General features: G+C 43.6%; 1 protein-coding gene across 8 annotated transcripts in view; it reads left to right on the top strand.

Annotated features, from left to right (window-relative positions):
• LOC144511170 (uveal autoantigen with coiled-coil domains and ankyrin repeats protein-like) overlaps positions 1-23,771 on the top strand; it is a 207,827-nt gene that overhangs the window by 176,061 nt on the left and 7,995 nt on the right. For all 8 annotated transcript variants that reach the window (XM_078241200.1, XM_078241201.1, XM_078241205.1 and 5 more), the window contains 4 exons: positions 809-857; positions 6,825-6,877; positions 11,097-13,811; positions 20,262-20,411. In XM_078241200.1, coding sequence (XP_078097326.1) covers positions 809-857; positions 6,825-6,877; positions 11,097-13,811; positions 20,262-20,411 — 2,967 coding nt within the window. The remainder of the gene's footprint in view (positions 1-808; positions 858-6,824; positions 6,878-11,096; positions 13,812-20,261; positions 20,412-23,771) is intronic.

Here is a 23,771-nt window from a genome sequence, read left to right on the forward strand (position 1 = left end):
TCACCCATCACCTCTGTCATTGCTGACCGACAGTGGCTCCCAGTTATGCAATGCCTCGATTTAAAAAAAAAAAATTCTCATCCTTGAGTTCAAGTCCCTCCATGGCCACACCTTTCCCTATCTCTGTAACCTCCTCCTCAACCGTTTAAACCCGCAGGGCGGTAGAGTGGTTAGCACTGCTGCCTCACAGTGCCAGGGACCCAGGTTCAATTTGTGACTTGGGTCTCGCTCTGTGCAGTGTCTGCACATTCACCCCGTGTCTGGGTCGGTTTCCTCGCACAGTCTGAAAGACGTGCTGGTTGGGTGCATTGGCCATGCTAAATTCTCCCTCCGTGTACCCGAACAGGTGCCAGAGTGTGGTGACTAGGGAATTTTCACAGTAACATCATTGCAGTTTTAATGTAAGCTAACTTGTGACACTAATAAATTAACTTTAACTTTTATAAAAAAAACTTTGAATTGCGGTCCTCCCCCTATTCCAACCCCTTGTGTATCCCTGATTTTAAACGCTCCAACATTGACCATTGCATCTTCAGCTGCCTGGAACCTAGGCTCTGGGACTCCCCTCCCCAACCCCACCACCTTTCCATCTCTCTCTCCTCTTTGAAATTGTTCATTAAGAGCAACCACTTTGACCAAATCTTTGTAAAGTAGAATATGACACGTTAAAGCAATGTTCCTGTGAGGCATCTTGGGGGTTTTTTAATTGCATTCAAGTTGCCATACAAATGCATGGTGTTATGTTGAATCATTGGAGGATCCTCTTTCATGTAATGATAAATGAAACTTTGTGTTTGGTTTATTGTAGACCGGGCATTTGTATGAGCAGATGTGTGCTGGAGTCCCAATGAAGAAAGGTGAGAACAAATATTTGTTTTCCGCTGGTCTATGGATCATGACTGTACATCATCCTGCTGCAGTCAGGATTTTAACATTTGAGAATAGCCAGCAAAACGATGCAATGTTGGATGACACAGTGACATAGACAAATCTGCAGGGATAAATCTGAATTGATTTGCATAGCTTACTTGGTTTAGCTTAGGGTGCCATTCTTCAATATGTAAATGTGAAAATGATGTACGTGAGTGAGTGATTCTTAAACGTGTTCTGGGGCATGATATGAATATCTGAAAATCTCTGTTTGTAAAACCCTGTAAGAAGTCTCTCAACACCAGGTTAAAGGCCAATAGGTTTATTTGGTAGCACAAGCTTTCGGAGCGCTGCCCCTTCATCAGATGAGTGGGAGTTGTGTTCACAAACAGGGCATATAAAGACACAAACTCAATTTACAAAATAATGGTTGGAATGCGAGTCTTTACAGGTAATCAAGTCTTAAAGGTACAGACAACGTGAGTGGAGAGAGGGTTAAGCACAGGTTAAAGAGATGTGTATCGTCTCCAGCCAGGACAGTTAGTGAGATTTTGCAAGCCCAGGCAAGTCGTGGGGGTTACAGATAGTGTGACATGAACCCAAGATCCCGGTTGAGGCCGTCCTCATGTGGCTATCAGTTTCTGCTCAGCGATTCTGCATTGCCATAGAGTCATAGAGGTTTACAGCATGGAAACAGGCCCTTTGACCCAAAATGTCCGTGCCGCCCTTTTTTTTTAAAACCCCTAAGCTTATCCCTCTATACCCATTGTACCCATGTAACTATCTAAATGCTTTTTAAAAGACAAAATTGTACCCACCTCTACTACTATCTCTGGCAGCTTGTTCCAGACACTCACCACCCTCTGTGTGAAAAAAGACACTTTTGTATCTCTCACCTTAAACCTATGCCCTCTAGTTTTAGACTCCCCTACCTTTGGGAAAAGATAATTATCTATCTGATCTATGCCCCTCATTATTTTATAGACTTCTATAAGATCACCTCTCGGCCTCCTACGCTCCAGAGAAAAAAGACCCAGTCTATCCAACCTCTCTTTATAACTCAATCCATCAAGTCCTGGTAGCATCCTAGTAAATCTTTTCTGCACTCTTTCTAGTTTAATAATATCCTTTCTAGAATAGGGTGACCAGAATTGCACACAGTATTCCAAGTGTGGCCTTACCAATGTCTTGTACAACTTCAACAAGACATTCCAACTCCTGTATTCAATGTTCTGACCGATGAAACCAAGCATGCCGAATGCCGCCTTCACCACTCTGTCCACCTGTGACTCCACTTTCAAGGAGCTATGAACATGTACCCCTAGATCTCTTTGTTCTGTAACTCTCCCCAACGCCCTACCATTAACTGAGTAAGTCCTGCCCTGGTTCAATCTACCAAATTGCATCACCTTGCATTTGTCTAAATTAGACTCCATCTGCCATTTGTCAGCCCACTGGCCCAATTGATCAAGATCCCATTGCAATTGGAGATAACTTTCTTCACTGTCCACTATGCCACCAATCTTAGTGTCATCTGCAAACTTACTAACCATGCCTCCTATATTCTCATCCAAATCATTAATATAAATGACAAATAACAGTGGACCCAGCACTAATCCCTGAGGCACACCGTTGGTCACAGGCCTCCAGTTTGAAAAACAATTCTCTACAACCACCCCGAAGCCAATTTTGTATCCATTTAGATACCTCCCCCTGGATCCTGTGAGGTTTAACCTTGTGCAACAACCTACCATGCGGTACCTTGTCAAAGGCCTTGCTAAAGTCCATGAATACAACATCAACTGCACTGCCCTCATCTACCTTCTTGGTTACCCCTTCAAAAAACTCAATCAAATTTGTGAGACATGATTTTCCACTCACAAAGCTATGCTGACTGTCCCTAATCAGTACTTGCGTCTCGAAATGTCTGTAGATCCTGTGTCTCAAAATACCTTCCAACAATTTGTCCACCACAGATGTGAGGCTCACTGGCCTGTAGTTCTCAGGCTTTTCCCTGCAGCCCTTTTTAAACAAAGGCACAACATTTGCCACACTCCAATATTCAGGCACCTCACCCGTGGCTATCGATGATTCAAATATCTCGGCTAGGGGACCCGCAATTTCCTCCCTAGCCACCCACAATGTCCTGGGATACACTTCTTCAGGTCCCGGGGATTTATTTACCTTGATGCGCTTTAAGACTTCCAGCACCACCACCTTTGTAATATGTACACTCCTCAAGACATCACTATTTATTTCCCCAAGTTTCCTAACATCCATGCTTTTCTCAACAGTAAATACTGATGAGAAATATCCATTTAGGATCTCACACATCTCTTGTGGATCTGCACATAGATTACCTTTTTGATCCTCAAGAGGCCCTACTCTCTCCCTTGTTATTCTTTTGCCCTTTATGTATTTGTAGAAGCTCTTTGGATTCTCCTTTGTCGTGTGTCGTGAAGGCCGCCTTGGAGAACGCTTTGTAAAACCCTGCCCTCCTTTGGAGTTTAATGTTCTTAACTTCGTGTTTAGTAACAGAAACTGCTGGAAATAGTCCGCAGGTCAAGAAAAAGTATATCTGATGAAAGGTCATTAACCTGAAATTTTAACTTTTTTTCTGCTCCATAGATGTTACCTGAGCGACTCCGTACTTCTGTCTTTATTTTGGATCATTGTGTCAGCACTTTTTTTTTTTGGTTTTGTGTTAGCATTTTGGCTCTTTGGTTGCAATAATGTGCTAATATTTTATTGGTATCGGAGTTATGAAGGGTTAATGATGAGTGTTAATATTGAGTAGTAGCAATATTTCAAAACTTTGGCCAGAAGTTTTGGGTGGCACAGTGCTTAGCACTGCTGCCTCACAGCGCCAGGGACCTGGGTTCGATTCCCGCCTTAGGTCACTGTCTGTGTGGAGTTTGCACGTTCTCCCTGCGTCTGCGCGGGTTTCCTTTGGGTGCTCCGGCTTCCTCCCACAGTCCAAAGATGTGTGGGGTTAGGTTGATTGGCCATACTAAATTGCCCCTTAGTGTCCCGGGATGTATAGGTTAGAGGGATTAGCAGGGTAACTGTGTGGGGTTGTAGGGACAGGGCCTGGAATGGGATTGTTGTTGGTGCAGACTCGATGGGCCAAATGGCCTCCTCCTGCACTGTAGGGTTTCTGTGATTTCTAGGTTTGCATTGCTCTGGCATGCCCAACCTGGAAACGTGTGATGTCGCACGAGAAGATGGTGCACGTTTTGACGCCATTGCACACTTGTGTGATATCTCGGCCGGTGCGTACCTGCCACCAATCAAACAGATTTAGCCCACTGAGGGGCCAATTGAACGCAATTTAACATGGCCCACCAGCATTTACACTTGGCGAGTGGGCCGAATGGCCAGACGGCCTTTACGTTTCTGCTGCAACCTCAATCCAGGGTGGGTGGGACTGACTGGGCTGAAATAGGTGTCTGGGGACTGAGGTTTGTATTTGAATGTGCTGCCTCGACACTGCACAATGTTTTTCCATCACAGTTTTTTTACAGGTTCTGGTCACCCTATTACAGAAAGGATATTATTAAACTAGAAAGAGTGCAGAAAAGATTTACTAGGATGCTACCGGGGCTTGATGGTTTGAGTTATATGGAGAGGCTGGATAGACTGGGTCATTTTTCTCTGGAGTGTAGAAGGCTGAGGGGTGATCTGATAGATGTCTATCAAATAATGAGGGGCACAGATCAGCTAGATAGTCAACAGCTTTTCCCAAAGGTAGAGGAGTCTAAAACTAGAGAGCAAAAGTTTAAGGGGAGAGGGGAGAAATATAAAAGGGTCCAGAGGGCAGTTTTTTCACACAAGGTGTCGGGCACAGGCTGCCAGAGGTAATTGTAGAGGTGTACAATTTTGTCTTTTAAAAAGCGTTTAGACAGTTATATGGGTAAGATGGGTATAGAGAGCTATGTGCCAAACGTGGGCAATTAGGACTAGCTTAGGGGTTTAAGAAAAAAAGGGCGGCATGGAAAGTTGGGCCAAAGGGCCTGATTCCATGTTGTAAACCTTTATGACTCTAGGTCTGTGGTTGTCCGAGGCAGCTCTATATCGACTGTCCCCATTAACAGTGCCAGTCCTCACCCTCTCTCTTCTTGGCACCTGACCTCCCCGGCAGGGCTAAACCTTTCCCAGTGCACGGTTCACATTGCTGCCCTCAACTGGCTAGCCGGTGAATGAAATCATGTTCCGGGGCTGCTCACAACTGGACGTGCATTTTGTGACTGTTTCTGGGCCTACTGAGTGGGTTTACCCCTGACAGGCCATTAAATTCAGGTCTTTGTTACATTCCAAAATGATTTTTTTGTATTTTGCGTTAATTGGTCTGTAAAGCAATCTTGACTGTGCTTAGGTTATTGTACCTGTAATTTCAGCTAACCTCATCTTTTTAATTGATTAAGTTTCCCAGTTGCTGCTGAGATTGATTTAAGTGCATTTTAATTTTTGTGTTTCTTGATATGTTCAGCATTATCCTACGCTCTCTCTGTTGAATTGCTGGGACATGAATGGACTGGAATAATGAGAGAATGTCTCTGGAGTTTATTACCTGTCAGCTAGTCTTTGATGTGTCCAAATTCAGAAAGGGCATTAATGTTTTCTGGTCTTCTATTTCAAACACCTTTTTGAAGTAGATCAGTGGTTTCAATTTGTATTATTTATGTTGCATCGATTTAAAATGCTTTTTATTGTAAAGGGATCCAGGATGTTTAGTGTCCAAGAATGGTCTATTTCCCCCATTTTAGGTTTCCGGTGCGGCTATTGAAAACTCCTTGGTGCAGAACAAACATTTTACAATGCCCCAGTGATGCACCTAAACTCCCACTTCAAAAGTGCAACCCCTCACTGCACACTCATCCTTTTTTCTCTGAGCTAAAATCTTCCCTTATGAGTTCTCAAGTGAGTCATTGCAATGAATGTTGAAGGAGGTATGGAATAGAATAATACAGCAGAGAAGAAAGCCATTCGGTGCACAGGCTCTTCTGACGGGCAACCCAGTTAGACTCCCTCCAAGGCTCTTCTCCATATCCCTCAATTCATTCAAGTAATTTCCTGAACACCATTCGAAAGCTTATTGAATCTGTTTCCAACACCCTATCAGGAATTGCATTCCAAATTCTAGCCACTCATTATGTGTAAAAAAACCTCTTTGTTACATGTTAGCTCTGCTGCCTCACAGCACCAGGGACCTGGATTTGATTCCAGCCTTGGGTCACTGTCTGTGTGGAGTCTGCACGTTTTCCCCGTGTCTGTGTGGGTTTCCTCGCATAGTCCAAAGATGTGCAGGTTGGGTTGATTGGTCATGCTAAATTGCCCCTTAGTGCAGGATCGATGAGCCAAATGGCCTCCTCCTGCACCACTGGGATTCGGTGATTCTATAACACTATGATTCTACATGTTGCTTCTGTTTTTCTAATCGTAAATGTTTGCCTTTTGGCCTATCAGATTTTGTTTGGTAACGCTCCTGAAGTGACTTTACCTGTTACAGTGCATTAAAGGCATTGTTTAAATACAAGTCCCTCAAGCCCAGCAGACAATATAGACTTTAGTCCCTTGTAACTGGGTTAAATTTGAGCCCAGATTCAAGCTCCAATCCGCTGCAGAATCCCAATTCCCTCTGAATTAATTTGCTGCCCAACGGCCACTTTTGCTTCAGTTTTTTTTTTCGTTGAAGAAAATACGTTATGAATTTTCGCAATTCTGCCTGGGCTAATGAAGTGCATTGCGAATCATGTTGTTTCCTCATGGTACAAGCTTATTGTTTAATCTTGGGTGTGCTTTAAATTGCGTGGTATCATTCAAAAAGAAAAGCTGTACATTTAACAGAATATTCGGGAGGTGATTTTGAGCTAATGAAGAAAATGGCTTTATGGACATTGGATCATTGGATTAAGCACTTGTTTTGTGTTTCATTTCCTATATTAAAAAAATAGTGAAGGAAGAAATGGTTCTTAAGCAGGCCAACATCCCTGGCTCCGAGTTGCAGGTAAATGCTTTTTTGACTTGTGTATGTGAATAATTTATAGTGGCAAATGTGTAATGATGTACTGTCATAAGTATCTTCCATTTCACAAAGTTGTGATGCAGCATTAGTTCTGCCTTTGTTTCTGGTGGGGACAGTTTTGTAGGATTTACTGAAGAAGATGTTGAATATGAATGGAGAAAGGTGGTCATTAATCCCAGAATGATTTTAATGGTTAATGCAATGATGTTGCGCCGTAGGGGTTTGAGCTGTAGATTTTCTGGATGAACTTTAAAAGGTAGGAGAAAGAAATGCTCATAAAGTTGATCCCTAAGATTGTCGAAATTAGAACATGCCCAGGTTTTGCAGCTTGGCCTGTTTGCCTCCTTTTGATATTTGATTTATTATTGTCACATGTATTAGTATACCGTGAAAAGTATCGTCTCTTGCGCACTATACAAAGTACGCCGTTCATAGAGAAGGAATTGAGAGGTTGCAGAGTACAGTTTTAAGAATGTAGAACAAGAGTAAAAGATAGAATCAGAGGGTATGCTGGGGCCAAGTGATCTATTTCTACCGGGGCGGCACAGTGGTTAGCACTGCTGCCTCACAGTGCCAGAGACCCGGGTTCAATTCCTGGCTTGGGTCACTGTCTGTGTGGAGTCTGCACGTTCTCCCCGTGTCTGCGTGGGTTTCCTCCCACATTCTGAAAGACGTGCTGGTTAGGTGCATTGACCCGAACAGGCGCCGGAGTGTGGCGACAAGGGGAATTTCACAGTAACTTCATTGCAGTGTTAATGTAAGCTTTACTTGTGACTAATAAATAAACTTTACTTTACTTTGATTTGAGTTGTCACATGTATTAGTGTACAGTGAAAAGTCTTGTTTCTTGCGCGCTATCCAGACACAGCATACCGTTCATAGGGAAGGAAAGGAGAGAGTGCAGTGTAGAGAAAGATCAACTTCGTGCGAGGTAGGTCCATTCAGAAGTCTGATGGCAGCAGGGAAGAAGCTGTTTTTGAGTCCGTTGGTACATGATGTGCTCAGAACTCATTAGCGAATACTTTGGGATAACTAAAATAAATTGCTCGTAGGTGTCAATATTTTATTTTCATTTCACTTTATGGATTCTGTTCAAGCCTCCCAAACATTAAATTGGTCTCAACAATAAATTATGAAGATGTGCACAGCGGGCTTCGCATCATTCCCACCTTGCACTAGACAATGGCTGATCATGATCACTTCCAGCACCCTCCAGTGAAATCCATGGGGAATTAACCTGAATTTTTTGAACTGGCACAATTTATTTTATTTGTCTTGGTTGGAGTCAGTAGTTTGTGAGTTCACACTCCATTGTTGGATTTGGGCACGGGAATTTAAGCTGACACTTTAGTGCAGGACTGAAGGAAATAAACACTGATTCAGACACAGCCCTTATCAGGGTACAAGCAACCAGGGTTTAATCTCTCTCTATGTTGGGCTGGCAAGGCAATAGTTCTGCTGTTTGAAATAGGTTTTTGTTGAATTAATTTTTTTTTTTTGGGAATGGTGCAGAGCTTGGGGAACACTACAGCATTCTCCACGATGGATTTGCATAACAGTTAATCTCTTTCAATCTAGTTTCTTGCTCTGCTCATTAGAGTACATGAGCATTCCTTGTTGCTTTTTGTTTCCTCAACACGTACAGTTCTCTCGCTACAAGTGTTTACCCTTCAGGATCTGAGAGATATTTGGTTGACTGAGTTATCTCCAAGGGAATCAATGGTGTTTGTAACTTTCCTGTTTAGTTTGAAGCAGAAAGCCGTGTGAGGTTAAATTTAGACATGTTAGGGATTGCTTTGCTGTTGATTTTGAGGGTGGTTTATATTCTGGAGATGTTTCCTCATCTTGGAAGAATCTGAAAAGGGAATAAAGATGAGCTCAGGCTGATTTCAAAAGCCAATCCGTAATGAGATATTAATGACCCCACTTACTAAAGCTGAAGGAATCGCATGTTCTAGATTATATAAATACTAAACAATGTGCTAATAACGCTCAATGTTTCAAACTTAACTTGAAACTAGAGTAATCTACGAAGATATTTCTTTTTGCTATACATCAAACATGGAGATTTTTAAAGTCAGTAAACGCAACAAGCTCATCTCTTCCAGCCACCTGCCTTGTCTTGATATTGCTTCCTTTTCTACAAATGCACAAAATGCTTCTTGAATCATAGAAACTGGAAACGGGAGGAGGCCATTCGGCCCTTCGAGCCTGCTCCCCCATTCATCTTGATCATGGCTGATTCACTTTGACGCCCATCCTTACTTTATTACTGAATCGTTTGTTATCTTTTGGGATAAAAATTGACTACTGCAATTTCCTCCTCGGTCCTAATTCACTTGTGACCTCTGGCATTTGACCCCAGTGCTGTGATAAATGTGCTTACAGTCAGCACTAATGACTTGGGGGTAAATGCCTTTTAGTTGTGTCCAAATATTAAAGACCATAAGATATAGGAGCAGAATTAAGCCACTCGGCCCATCGAGTCTGCTCCGCTATTCAATCATAGAACATAGAAAGCCACAGCACAAACAGGCCCTTCGGCCCACAAGTTGCGCTGATCATATCCCTACCTCTAGGCCTATCTATAGCCCTCAATCCCATTAAATCCCATGTACTCATCCAGAAGTCTCTTAAAAGACCCCAACGAGTTTGCCTCCACCACCACTGACGTCAGCCGATTCCACTCACCCACCACCCTCTGAGTGAAAAACTTACCCCTGACATCTCCTCTGTACCTACCCCCCAGCACCTTAAACCTGTGTCCTCTCGTAGCAACCATTTCAGCCCTTGGAAATAGCCTCTGAGAGTCTACCCTATCCAGACCTCTCAACATCTTGTAAACCTCTATCAGGTCACCTCTCATCCTTCGTCTCTCCAGGGAGAAGAGACCAAGCTCCCTCAACCTATCCTCATAAGGCATGCCCCCCAATCCAGGCAACATCCTTGTAAATCTCCTCTGCACCCTTTCAATGGCTTCAACATCTTTCCTGTAATGAGGTGACCAGAACTGCGCGCAGTACTCCAAGTGGGGTCTAACCAGGGTCCTATAAAGCTGCAGCATTATCTCCCGACTCCTAAACTCAATCCCTCGATTAATGAAGGCTAGTACGCCTTCTTGACCGCATCCTCCACCTGCGAGGCCGATTTAAGAGTCCTATGGACCCGGACCCCAAGGTCCTTCTGATCCTCTACACTGCTAAGAATGGTACCCTTCATATTATACTGCTGCTTCATCCCATTGGATCTGCCAAAATGGATCACTACACACTTATCCGGGTTGAAGTCCATCATGACTGATATTTTTCTCATCCCCATTCTCTTGCCTCTTCCCCATAACCCCTGATCCCCTTATTAATCAAGAACCTTTCTATCTCTGTCTTAAAGACACTCAATGACCTCTGGTTTGTCTGAAAGAAAACAGGACATTGGAAAAACATCAAATTTTTGTTACTTTGCATTCGGAAATTTCCTGTGTTCATCTTCGTTCTGTTTCCTAGGCTTAAGCGCCCTACATTCTCACAAAAATAGTGAGTAGAGTGTGGAGGTTAGTAGCTGATGTTCTGCCATTAAGTTGCACATTTCTACAGCCAGGCGTACTTTCTAGATAAGCTGTCTTGAGGTGCTTCACAAGAGCAAAGAAGGACTGGCCAAAAATACTTGAGTTGGGTTTCAAGTGAGATATTAGTCCGAGAAAATGATGGAGGTAAAGACATCAGGGAAGAAACTGTCCAGAGCATTGGATCCGATGGACTAAAAGAATGATTGCCAATGGTGGGAGAGAAGGAAGAGGAGAGGTGTCCAAGAGACTGGAGTCTGCGGCAAAGGAATTCCATTTCAGGCCTGGGGGTGATGTGGAGCTGAAGGAGCTTACTGACACCAACGTTCCATTTTAGGACACGCATAATTGAGACGTTAATACAAGTCAGTAGGTTATAAAATGCTCCTTTCCAAAAAAAAACTTGCTCTTTTGTTTTGTGATCACAGATCTAGCCAAAATCAGATTCTCCGAAATTACTATTTTGTTGGTGAGCTGTTTATTGCGAAGGAAAGGCTTCTAATTTTTTAAAATAAGAACTTCAGATTCATGGTACCACTTCAGTAATTATTGCAGATGAAAACCGATCAACTCGTCTCTTACAAAGTTTAGTTTGATTTATTGTGTTTAGTAATGATAATTTCAATTCTTTTTTTCTTTCAGCATTCTTCCAAACTGGCAGTCGGATCGAGTGAGGTTTTACTACCGGGTCAAAGTGCGTTTGATGCTGATGAGCATTTGAGGAAGGATTTGGAGATGACGAGAAAAAGGTTCGAGGTGGCGAGGAAAGAGATAGTCAGCCTCCAGATGGAGTTATCAGGAAGGAATAAACATTGTGAAGTTTTGAAAGATGAATGCGACCGCGTGAAGCTGGAATCGGAAGAGCAGATAAAGCAGCTGGAGGATGCTTTAAGTGAGGTTCAAAAACGAATGTTTGAGTCGGAAGGCAAGGTGAAGCTCCTGCAAGCCCATGTCAATGCGCTCAAAGACCACCTCTCGAAACAGGGGTCTGCAGGAAACAACCGCGTGGTGGAGGAACTAAAAAATCAGCTGAGGGATGTGAAATCGAAGCACGAGGAAGCTTTGGCAGAGGTGGAGAGGCTGCAAAACCAGATAAAACTTGGTGTTTTATCAATACGGGAATCGGTGGACGCTAAGGAAGTGGACAGATACAAGGAGCAGGTGAGGGGGCTTCAGGAGTCTTTAACAACATCGGAGCAAAAGAAGCAAGAAGCAGAGAGAAAGGCGATTGGAATGGAAAGTGAACTGAAGAGCATGAAAAAGAAGATAGTGCAGTGTGTCCCAGCTGAAGAGTTTGAGAATATGAGGAATTCATTCATCAATAGTTTGGAAGAGAAGGAGAAACAGGTGGTAGCAGAGAGGGATAAGTATGAAAGAGCTCAGAAGGAAGTTGTCCAACTGCAGAAAAGTCTGGAGAGTGAGCAGGCTCAGGTAGCCGCATGTGTGAAGGTTGAGCAGTATCAGTTGTTAAAGAGTTCCTTTGACAATCAGAGTGGAAAGCTCTCTAATATAACACACATGCAGCAACACCTGCAAAAAGAAAATGAAGCGATTCAACAGGAAAATGATCATATCAAAACCGAATTGGGAGACTTGAAACACAAGATCCAAGCAGAGTACGTGCCTTTGAAAATACATGATAAACTAAAGTCCTCAATGAACCAAACTGTTCAAGATCTGAACAAACAGATTTCGGAGGTGTCACAAAGTTACAAGGAGGCTTTGAAAGAAACAGAAAAGTTGAATGTTGAGAAGAATGCTCTAAGCGAAAATCTGAATCATGTGCAAACTCAATACGTGTCTCCTGAAAAGCACAAGGAAGAAATAACAACTCTGAATTCCATTGTTGGCAAATCGAAGAGGGAGTTGGAAGAACTCAACCAGAAGTACAGCCAGGCACAACAGCAGGCAGAAAATGTACTCGAAGAAATCGCTACCTTGAAAGACTCTCTGACTAATCAATACGTGCCTCTGAAAAAACATGAGGAGTTAAAAAAGATGTTGAATACTACTTCAGAAAAAGCTGCGGTGGAACTATCAGTAGCAACAAAGCAATGCAGTGAAGTACAGGGTGAGATGGCAAGAGCTGAACAAGAAAATAAACAGTTGAAGGAACAACTAATTATCCTTCAAGATCAAATGCAGAAAGAGTATATCCCCCTTCAGCAGCATGAAGAAATGAAGACCACCTTGAACAGCAGAATGGAGGAACAGCAGAACAAAGCCAATCAGACTCTGTTGAATTACAAGAAAACTCAAGAAGAAACAACCGAGCTTCACAAGGAAAAGGAAAACTTGTTGAATGAGCTTCATACGCTACAAGAATCCCTCAAGTCGCAGTTTGTTCCTGTGAGAAATTACGAAGAGAAGCAAAATGAACTTGGTGTCACTTTGAACGAACTGAAGAGCCAGTTGGCAGAGAGAACTCAGCAATGTTCTATATTCCAGGGAGAAGCCGAGAGGTACAAGAAAGATACTGAGGAGCTGAAGAAAGCAATTGGACAATTGGAAGAAAATTTAGAAAAACATTACGTTTCCAAACATATATACGAAGAAATGGAAAGCAAGTTTGTTAATGGTATGAGTGAAAAGGATGAGCATGTGGAAAAAGTGATGAGGAAGTATGAAGATGTTGAACTGCAAAGTGAAAGATCACGGGAGGAAAGTGCCAGGCTGCAATTGGATATCCAGGCATTGAAAGAGAGAATACGGTCACAGTACATTCCTGTTGAAGAGTTTGAGATGCTGAAAACATCACTGAACGACAACATTTTGGAACTTCAGGAGGAAAAAGAGAAGGTGAAGGATTCTTGTCTACAGGAGCAGCAAAAAGTAGAAAGCCTGCAGCTCCAATTAGACAATCAGAAGAAAAGTTGTCTGCCGCTTCTGCAACATACCCAGTTGAAAGAGAAGATGGAAATGGATATTGTTAGGCTGAAGAACTTGCTGAATGAGAAAGAGGAGGAGTTGAAAGGAAAAGTCGCTGAGCTTTCCAAGTTGCAAACGGACACCGAAGCCATGAGTAGGACAATTACAGAACTGAAAGAGAGAGAAGCGTCGGATTTATCAGAACACGAAACTGTAAAGAGCTCCCTGGAGGCTCAGGTAAATTCGTTAAACAAAGACTTGGCGGAGTTGAGAGAGAAAGAGGAGCAAATGTGTACTGAAGTGTTACGTGCCAAGGAGAAAGAGCTCTCGGCAAAAGGCGAAAAGGAGACTTTTCAATCGAGATCCTTCAGCTTTGAACAAGAAATAAAGGAGCTGAAAAATAAATACGATGAATCCATGGTAACGATCTGTGACCTGCAGAAAAGTATTCAGGAATCTGCCAAACAAATTGAGGCTAAGGATAACAAGGTAGAGTAAAAAGAATGATAAGAACATAAGAACATAAGAAATAGGAGCAGGAGTAGGCCATCTGGCCCTTCGAGCCTGCCCCGCCATTCAACAAGATCATGGCTGATCTGAAGCGAATCAGTTCCACTTACCCGCCTGCTCCCCATATCCCCTAATTCCCTTATCGATCAGAAAACTATCTACCCGTGATTTAAACATATTCAACGAGGAAGCCTCCACCACTTCAATGGGCAGAGAATTCCAGAGATTCACTACCCTCTGAGAGAAGAAGTTCCCCCTCAACTCTGTTCTGAACCGGCCCCCTCTTATTTTGAGGCTGTGCCCTCTAGTTCTGGTTTCCCTTCTAAGTGGAAAGAATCTCTCCACCTCTACCCTATCCAGCCCCTTCATTATCTTATATGTCTCTATAAGATCACCCCTCATCCTTCTAAACTCCAACGAGTACAGACCCAATCTGTTTAATCTCTCCTCATAAGCTACACCCCTCATCTCCGGTATCAACCTGGTGAACCTTCTCTGCACTCCCTCCAAGGCCAATATATCCTTTCGCAAATAAGGGGACCAAAACTGCACACAGTACTCCAGTTGCGGCCTCACCAGTGCCTTGTACAGTTGCAGCAAGACCTCCCTGCTTTTATATTCTATCCCCCTCGCGATAAAGGCCAACATTCCATTGGCCTTCTTGATCACCTGCTGCACCTGCAGACTGAGTTTTTGCGATTCGTGCACAAGGACCCCCAGGTCCCTCTGCACAGTCGCACGATGTAATTTTTCTCCATTTAAATAATACTCCAATTTACTATTATTTCTTCCAAAGTGGATAACCTCACATTTGCTAACGTTATATTCCATCTGCCAGATCCTCGCCCACTCGCTCAGCCTATCCAAATCTCTCTGCAGACTTTCCGTGTCCTCCACGCAATTCGCTTTCCCACTCACCTTCGTGTCATCAGCAAACTTGAATACCCTAGATTCAGTCCCCTCCTCCAGATCATTTATGTAAATGGTAAACAATTGAGGCCCCAGCACCGATCCCTGCGGCACGCCACTGGTCACCAACTGCCAACCAGAAAAGCACCCATTTATCCCAACTCTCTGCTTCCTGTTAGATAGCCAATCCCCAATCCACGCCAACACCTTACCACTAACTCTGTGTACCCCAATCTTCTGCAGCAACCTTTTGTGAGGCACCTTATCGAACGCCTTCTGGAAATCTAAAAACACCACATCCACCGGTTCCCCTCTGTCAACCGCACTAGTGACATCTTCATAAAAGTCCAGTAGATTCGTCAAACACGACTTTCCCTTCATGAATCCATGCTGCGACTGCTTGATCGAACCATTCTTATTCAGGTGCTCTGTTATTTCCTCTTTAATAATGGACTCTAGCATCTTCCCAACTACGGACGTTAAGCTAACCGGCCTGTAGTTACCCGCCTTTTGTCTACTTCCTTTTTTAAACAGCGGCGTAACAGTAGCTGTTTTCCAGTCAGCCGGCACTACCCCAGAGTCCAGCGAATTTTGATAAATTACTACTAACGCATCTGCTATTACCTCAGCCATTTCTTTCAGTACCCTGGGATGCATTCCATCCGGGCCCGGGGACTTGTCTACCTTCAGTCCTATTAGTCTACCAAGCACCACCTCCTTAGTAACAGTAATTGTATTAAGGACCTCCCCTCCCACCAACTCTCGATCTCTAATATTCGGCAAACTATTTTTGTGTCTTCCACCGTGAAGACCGACACAAAGAACTTATTTAAAGTCTCAGCCATTTCCTCGTTTTCCACTATTAAATCCCCCCTCTCATCTTCCAAGGGTCCAACATTCACTCTAGCCACTCTATTCCTTTTTATATACTTGTAAAAACTTTTACTATCATTTTTTATATTTTGAGCTAGTTTAGTTTCATAATCTATCTTTCCTTTCTTAATCGCTTTCTTAGTCGTTCTTTGTTTTTCTTTAAAGCTTTCCCAATCCACTAATTCTCCACTATTTTTGGCCACTCTGTACGCATCTGATTTTATTTTAATACTCTCCTTTATTTCCTTCGTTATCCACGTCCGGTTATCCTTTTTCTTACAGTCCTTCCTTATCACCGGAATATATTTTTGCTGAGTACTTTAAAAAATCTCCTTAAAAATCCTCCACTGTTCCTCAGCTGTCCTACCTACCAGTCTGCTCGCCCAGTCTACATTAGCCAATTCCACCCTCATCCTATCGTATTCCCCTCTGTTCAAGCAGAGGACACTGGTTTGGGACCCTACTTTCTCACCCTCCATCTGTATCAGAAATTCCACCATATTATGATCACTCATCCCAAGAGGATCCTTCACAAGAAGATCCTTAATCCTACCTGTCTCATTGCACAGAACCAGATCCAAGATAGCTCGCTCTCTCATAGGTTCTGTAACATACTGTTCAATGAAACAATTCCGACAGCATTCCAAGAACTCTTCCTCAAGCCCTCCACGTCCAATTTGAGTCGACCAATCAATATGTAGGTTAAAATCCCCCATGATTATTGCCGTTCCACTTTTGCACGCATCCATTATTTGCTTGTTTATAGCCCTCCCCACCTCTAAGTTATTATTTGGGGGCCTATAGACCACGCCTACCAGTGTCTTTCTCCCCCTACTATTCCTTATCTCCACCCACAACGATTCCACGCTTTGCTCCTTAGAGCCTATGTCGTCTCTCACTACCGTCCTGATATTATCCTTTATTAACAAAGCTACCCCACCTCCTTTTTCTACCTGTCTATCCTTCCTAAATGCCTGATAACCCCGTATATTCAGTTCCCAGTCCCGGTCACCCTGCAACCACGTTTCTGTGATGGACACTAGATCATATTCATTTGTATGGATTTGTGCCATCAACTCATTTACTTTGTTTCGAATGCTTCGTGCATTCAGGCAAAGTGTCTTTATGCCAGCCTTTATCTGGACCCGGTTTGTTGAAGCGCTACTAACATCTCCCAAGCCCTCTCCTCCTTTAGCTAGTTGTTTATTCACTATACTCCTGGCATTAGAGTGCTTGCATTAATGTTTGGGCACCGTGGGAGGGTGGGAGTTCCTCCTTGACCATCAGCAGTTTTAATGTTTAAGCAAGACGCTTCCATTTGGGGGAGTCCAACACTGGCGGCCATAGACATAATATAGTTGCGACAAAAACCAATAAACAATTAAGAACTTCTTTAATCAATGTGAGAATGTGGATCTTGTTACCATTTGGTTCAGGTGAATAGATACACTTAAACTAAGGGAAACTAGATAATCATGAGGGAGAAGGAAATGGAAGGATATGTTGATAAGATGGGATGAAGTGGATAGAGTGGGATGAAGCTCATGTGGGGCATAAATGGTAGCAGAGACCAGTTGGATCAATGAACCCTTTTGTCCTGTAAATTCTGATGTGGAGATGCCGGCGTTGGACTGGGGTGGGCACAGTAAGAAATCTCAACATTAGGTTAAAGTCCAACAGGTTTGTTTGGAATCATGAGCATCACCTGATGAAGGAGCAGCGCTCCGAAAGCTCTTGATTCCAAATAAATCTGTTGGACTTTAACTTGGTGTTGTGAGACTTCTTACTGTAAATTCTATTTATCTTTGTTCCTCCTAAGCTGACAAACTTTGCCTGTTTTCAGGTCATGCTTCACAAAAGTATTAACATTACCAAAATAAAATGACTGAAGCTTTGGGAATAGTTGGAGACCAGATTGTTGATTTGGAATGCTGCAAGAAAATGGTCGATAACCTACAAGGTTATCCAAAACAAAAACAGAAAACGCTGGAAAATCTCTGCAGGTCTGAGGGCATCTGTGGAGAGAGAATAGAACCAATGTTTCGAGTCTGGATGACTCTTTATCAGAGCATTTCCAATGGCTTCTGTTTTTGTTTCCAATTCCAGCATCTGCAATATTTTGCTTTTAGATTATTGACTGACCTGTGAAGGGAAGGAGTTTCAGCTGCCTGAAATGATTGGTGCTGTTGTGTATGGAGTGAGTGTATGGGAGCTGGTCTGTTGATTGTCTGTGTGATGATAATGCTTAGCCAAGGAAGATGTTGAGGTGCTCAGCAAGATTCTCTTTTACCTAAAGAGGCAATATGTGTGGTTTCGAGTAGCTAAGATATCTGGGGAATAAAGCAGGGGGGGGGGGGAGAAAGAGTATAAAGAACAGTACAGCACAAGAACAGGCCCTTCTGCCCACCAAACCTGCACCGATCACGTTGTCCTGTCTAGACCCACAGCTTGCATCCCTCTACACCCCGCCTGTTCATGTGCCTATCTAGATAAGTCTTAAATGTCGCTAATGTATCTGCTTCAATCACTTCACTTGGCAATGCATTGCAGGTCCCTACCACCCTCTGTGTAAAACAAACTTCCCTGCACATCTCTACTGAGCTCCCCCCACCCCCCCTCCCCCCTCCACCCCCTTACCTTGAACTTGCCCCCCCTTGTAATTGTCATTTCTGAACGAGTTAAATTTATTTTAACTTTATTTTTATTATTGTCACAAGCGGGCTTACATTCACACTACAATGAAGTTACTGTGAAAATCCCCTAGTTGCCACACTCCGGCACCTGTTCGGGTACACTGAGGGCGAATTTAGCATGGTCAATGCATTTAACCAGTATGTCTTTTGGATGTGGCCAGGAATAACTTTTACAATTGGTTTCCAAGGTATTTTAATTGGTTAGCATTACTTGCACATAAGAACATAAGAACATAAGAAATAGGAGCAGAAGTAGGCCATCTAGCCCCTCGAGCCTGCCCCGCCATTCAATAAGATCATGGCTGATCTGACGTGGATCAGTACCACTTACCCGCCTGATCCCCATAACCCTTAATTCCCTTACCGATCAGGAATCCATCCATCCGCGCTTTAAACATATTCAGCGAGGTAGCCTCCACCACCTCAGTGGGCAGAGAATTCCAGAGATTCACCACCCTCTGGGAGAAGAAGTTCCTCCTCAACTCTGTCTTAAACCGACCCCCCTTTATTTTGAGGCTGTGTCCTCTAGTTTTAACTTCCTTACTAAGTGGAAAGAATCTCTCCGCCTCCACCCTATCCAGCCCCCGCATTATCTTATAAGTCTCCATAAGATCCCCCCTCATCCTTCTAAACTCCAACGAGTACAAACCCAATCTCCTCAGCCTCTCCTCATAATCCAAACCCCTCATCTCCGGTATCAACCTGGTGAACCTTCTCTGCACTCCCACCAATGCCAATATATCCTTCCTCATATAAGGGGACCAATACTGCACACAGTATTCCAGCTGCGGCCTCACCAATGCCCTGTACAGGTGCATCAAGACATCCCTGCTTTTATATTCTATCCCCTTCGCAATATAGGCCAACATCCCATTTGCCTTCTTGATCACCTGTTGTACCTGCAGACTGGGCTTTTGCGTCTCATGCACAAGGACCCCCAGGTCCCTTTGCACGGTAGCATGTTTTAATTTGTTTCCATTGAGATAGTAATCCCATTTGTTATTATTTCCTCCAAAGTGTATAACCTCGCATTTCTCAACGTTATACTCCATTTGCCACATCCTCGCCCACTCACTCAGCCTGTCCAAATCTCTCTGCAGATCTTCTCCGTCCTCCACACGATTCACTTTTCCACTTATCTTTGTGTCGTCTGCAAACTTCATTACCCTACACTCCGTCCCCTCCTCCAGATCATCTATATAAATGGTAAACAGTTGCGGCCCGAGTACCGATCCCTGCGGCACGCCACTAGTTACCTTCCTCCAACCGGAAAAACACCCATTTATTCCGACTCTTTGCTTCCTGTCGGATAGCCAGTCCCCAATCCACTTTAACACACTACCCCCAACTCCGTGTGCCCTAATCTTCTTCAGCAGCCTTTTATGGGGCACCTTATCAAACGCCTTTTGGAAATCCAAAAACACCGCATCCACCGGTTCTCCTCCATCGACCGCCCTAGTCACATCTTCATAAAAATCCAACATGTTCGTCAAGCACGACTTTCCCCTCATGAATCCATGCTGCGTCTGATTGATCGAACCATTTCTATCCAGATGCCCTGCTATCTCCTCTTTAATAATGGATTCCAGCATTTTCCCTACTACAGACGTTAAGCTGACCGGCCTATAGTTACCCGCCTTTTGTCTCCTTCCTTTTTTAAACAGCGGCGTAACATTAGCCGTTTTCCAATCAACCGGCACTACCCCAGAATGCAACGAGTTTTGATAAATAATCACTAACGCATCTTTGCAATTTAAAGGGAAAGCTTGTTAAACCTAACCTTATTGGCAATTTAGTCCTTGTTTTCCCAACTCCCATTCCAGAGATTTGAATAAATCCAAAGGTTTTCAATTGTATTTGGTTCTACCTCTCTCTCTTCCCCTCTGCCTCGTGATCAGAACCCTTGGTATACACAAAATGACAAAACTGTAAACTCTGTTCTTCCCTTTCATAGATAACTGAGCTGTTGAATGACGTGGAGAGGCTAAAACAGGCTTTGAATGGCCTGTCGCAACTCTCGTACTCTGCCAATAACCCAAAGAGACCAAGCCAGCAGATGGAGGCCCTTCAGATTCAAATCAAAGATCTGCAGCAACAGCTGGCTGTAAGTTGACCAGAATTTGTTCATGAGTCATACTCACATCTTCTAAAATGTACAGGACATCCAGACAGAACCCTACATGTTAACCTGGGGTTGGAGTAACAATTGGAACCGTGTCCTGAGGAGTTCCAGGACTGTTACCTCGTATGTATGATGTCTTATTTTGCCACATGGTTGATTGTAATTGTCACTTCGGTTCCAAAATCCTGTTTTATATCAAAAAATGGCTTGTTTATTGAGTGGGCTTGAAGCCACAATATCTTTAAAAGGCTGGAGACTCAAAATAGTCGGGCATTTGCAAAGAACAGAAATGGGGGTAGCCCACCTAGGACAATAAGCTTAAAGGAATGCGAATTGCCATTTCCTGATCTACTCCCAAGAAATTCAGATGACATCTGAATTCAGAGGGATGAGGACCAAGCCATTAAATTCAATCACTGGACAATACACCCTAGCCGAAGAGTACCTCACTAAAACATTTATCTAATTGCTTTAAATAATGGACCTGAAATTAGTTCATTATGACCATGTTTGGGAACAGGCTAAAGGGACGATCCTTTAAAACAGAGACGAGGAGGAATTTCTTCAGCCAGAGTGGTGAATCTGTGGAACTCTTTACTGCAGAAGGCTGTGGAGGCCAGGTCATTGAGTGTCTTTAAGACAGAGATAGATAGGTTCTTGATTAATAAGGGGATCGGAGGTTATAGGGAAAAAGCAGAAGAATGGGGATGAGAAAAATATCAGCCATGATTGAATGGTGGAGCAAAGTTGATGGGCTGAGTGGCCTAATTCTGCTCCTATGTGTTGTGGTCTCTTGGTCATTGGTCAGGTTTGGCCGTTCTGTCACATGAGTACAGAGCCAATGATTTTCAGCGCAAGTAGGCAGAAAGACCTTGAGTGGCCCGGTGGTACAGTGGTTAGTACTGCTGCCTCGCAGCTCAGGGACCTGGGTTCAATTCCGGCCTTGGATGACTGTATGGAGATTGCACATTCTCCTTGAGTCTGTGTGCATTTCTTCCAGGTGCTTTGATTTTCTCTCTCAGCCGAAAGATGTGCAGGTTAGGTAGGTTGACCATGGGAAATTGCCTCTTAATGTTAGATGGATTGGCCATGGGAAATGTGTGGGGTCACGAGGATAGGGCAGGGGCCTAGTTAAGATGCTCTGTCAGTGAGTCAGTGCAGACTCGATGGCCGAATGGCCTCTTCTGCACTGTACAAATCCTATGAAAGACCATGAACTGGCAAGTGTACCCTGCGTGACTAGTCAGATTTGTCTTGATGCAGAGTGTGTTTGCGTGTGTGCGTTCGCACACCTTTAGAAAAATAATGTTGACGTATCAGGAAAGTACAATAAACAAACTTTGCTTTTCTTTTCAAACTTTCAAGAAAACTTCTGTTTCTTTTATAGTCACAGCACTTAAACAGTTAACCACTAAATTGGTTAGCAACTTTTCTTTTTAAAATCCTCTTGAGATCGACCAAGAGGTGGAAAGTGAAGAGAGCCGTGCTACCAATCCCCCTCCCGGCCTTAACTCTTTAATTAAGAATCAGATCATCTTAACAGGTTGGGTTGAGTTGTGTACAAACCCGGAGCACAGAGCTTGAATGTTACCAAACACTGGGCGGCAGAGTGGTTAGCATTGCTGCCTCGGGGCTCCAGAGTTCAATTTCCAGCTTGGAGTCACTATTTGGAGTTTGCACTTCTCCCCCGTGTCTGCGTGGGTTTCCTCCTACAGTCCAAAGATATGCGGGTTAGGCTGATTGGCCATTCTAAATTGCCCCTTAGTGTCCTGGGATGTGTAGGTTAGAGGAATCAGTGGGGGAAAATATGTAGGGATTGCGGGGATAGGGCCTGGATGGGATTGTTGTCGGTGCAGACTCGATGGGCCCAATGGCCTCCTTCTGCACTGTAGGGATTCTATGAGGTGTTGTCATGAGCAACGTGACTCTTTGCAGCAATATTTAAATTGCTTGCTTTGTATGCTGACTGCAGTTTTAATTTGTTGCAATAATCTGCCTCCAGGACTTTGTTTGTTTAAGTCATAAGGATGTAACTGTAAAATCATTAAATTTTAATAAGCTTGCCTCCTAAGGTGTTACATTTCAAATATTTAATGAATTAAACAGTACTTGTACATTTTCAGAGCCCAGAACTAAAGAACAATTAATCTTTTCCTGGTATCCCACTTAACATACAGTGGAGGATTATCAAATTTCCGTAATGCATCTTCCCTAGCTGTTCAGAATGTGTTACAGGTAAACTGTTACGTGTTTGCTTTCCCCCACAATCATTGAATCTTTCATGCACTAGAGGTCGGAGCCAAACTCCCTCTGAGCGTTGCAGGAATAGTTTAATGGCACTGAGACCTCGAGCTATGCTGCTGGTGATTAATTCATGGATGGAGATTTAGCGTGGATGCCCGTAGGGAAATGCTGGTGAGTGGCCTAAACCTCCCCATTCAGGAGCAGCAATGTAAACGGTCTCCAATAACTGGTATTTGAGTGCATCCTGTTGGACCTTCTCAATGGTCTGGGGGTTGGACTGGAATGGAGGAGACTCTGTCCCCAAAACTAACACCCCTCAATTCATAGAATCCTCCAGTGCAGAAGGAGGCCATTCGGCCCATCGAGTCTGCACTGACTACAATCCCAACCAGGCCCTATCCCTATAACCCCATGCATTTATCCTAGCTATTACCCCTGACACTAAGGGGCAATTTAGCATGGCTAACCCGCACATCTTTGGACTGTGGGAGGAAACCGGAGTACCTGGAGGAAACCCATGCAGACACGGGGAGAACGTGCAGACTCTGCACAGACAGTGACCCAAGCTAGGCATCAAACTCAGGTCTTTGGCGCTGTGAGGCGGCAGTGCTAACCACTGTGCCACCGTGCCACCCTTCAAATATCTCATCATGACAGCACTGAGGTAGTGTTGCATTGTTGGAAGTGCTGGTTTTCAGATGAAACTTTAAAGTTCCATCTGTCCTCTTGGGTGGGTGTCAACTATCCCATAGCCTCTATCTGAAGAAGACTAGGTGTCCTGGACCACATTTATCCCTCAATATCACTTGAAGACCAAGAATTGTTTTTACTCGTATGGCTGCTTGTAGGATCTTGCTGTGTTGACCTTGTTGCTACATTTCCTATGGTATAGCTGGCCACACTTTTGATATAAAGTGCTATGAGTTATGCTGAGGTTATGAAAAGTGCTTTAGAAATAGTCTTTTTCAGTCTGTCTCTCTCTGCTCAAATCTCAGTCTTAAAGTTAGAGCTAGACCATTAAGAGGGAAATCAGCAAACAGATTTCCACAAAGACCGTGGCAACCAAAAGGCTGTGTCTGTTGCCGATACGTCGGAGCT

This window comes from Mustelus asterias, chromosome 24 (genome assembly GCF_964213995.1).
Source record: "Mustelus asterias chromosome 24, sMusAst1.hap1.1, whole genome shotgun sequence".
NCBI classification, from domain to species: Eukaryota; Metazoa; Chordata; class Chondrichthyes; order Carcharhiniformes; family Triakidae; genus Mustelus; species Mustelus asterias.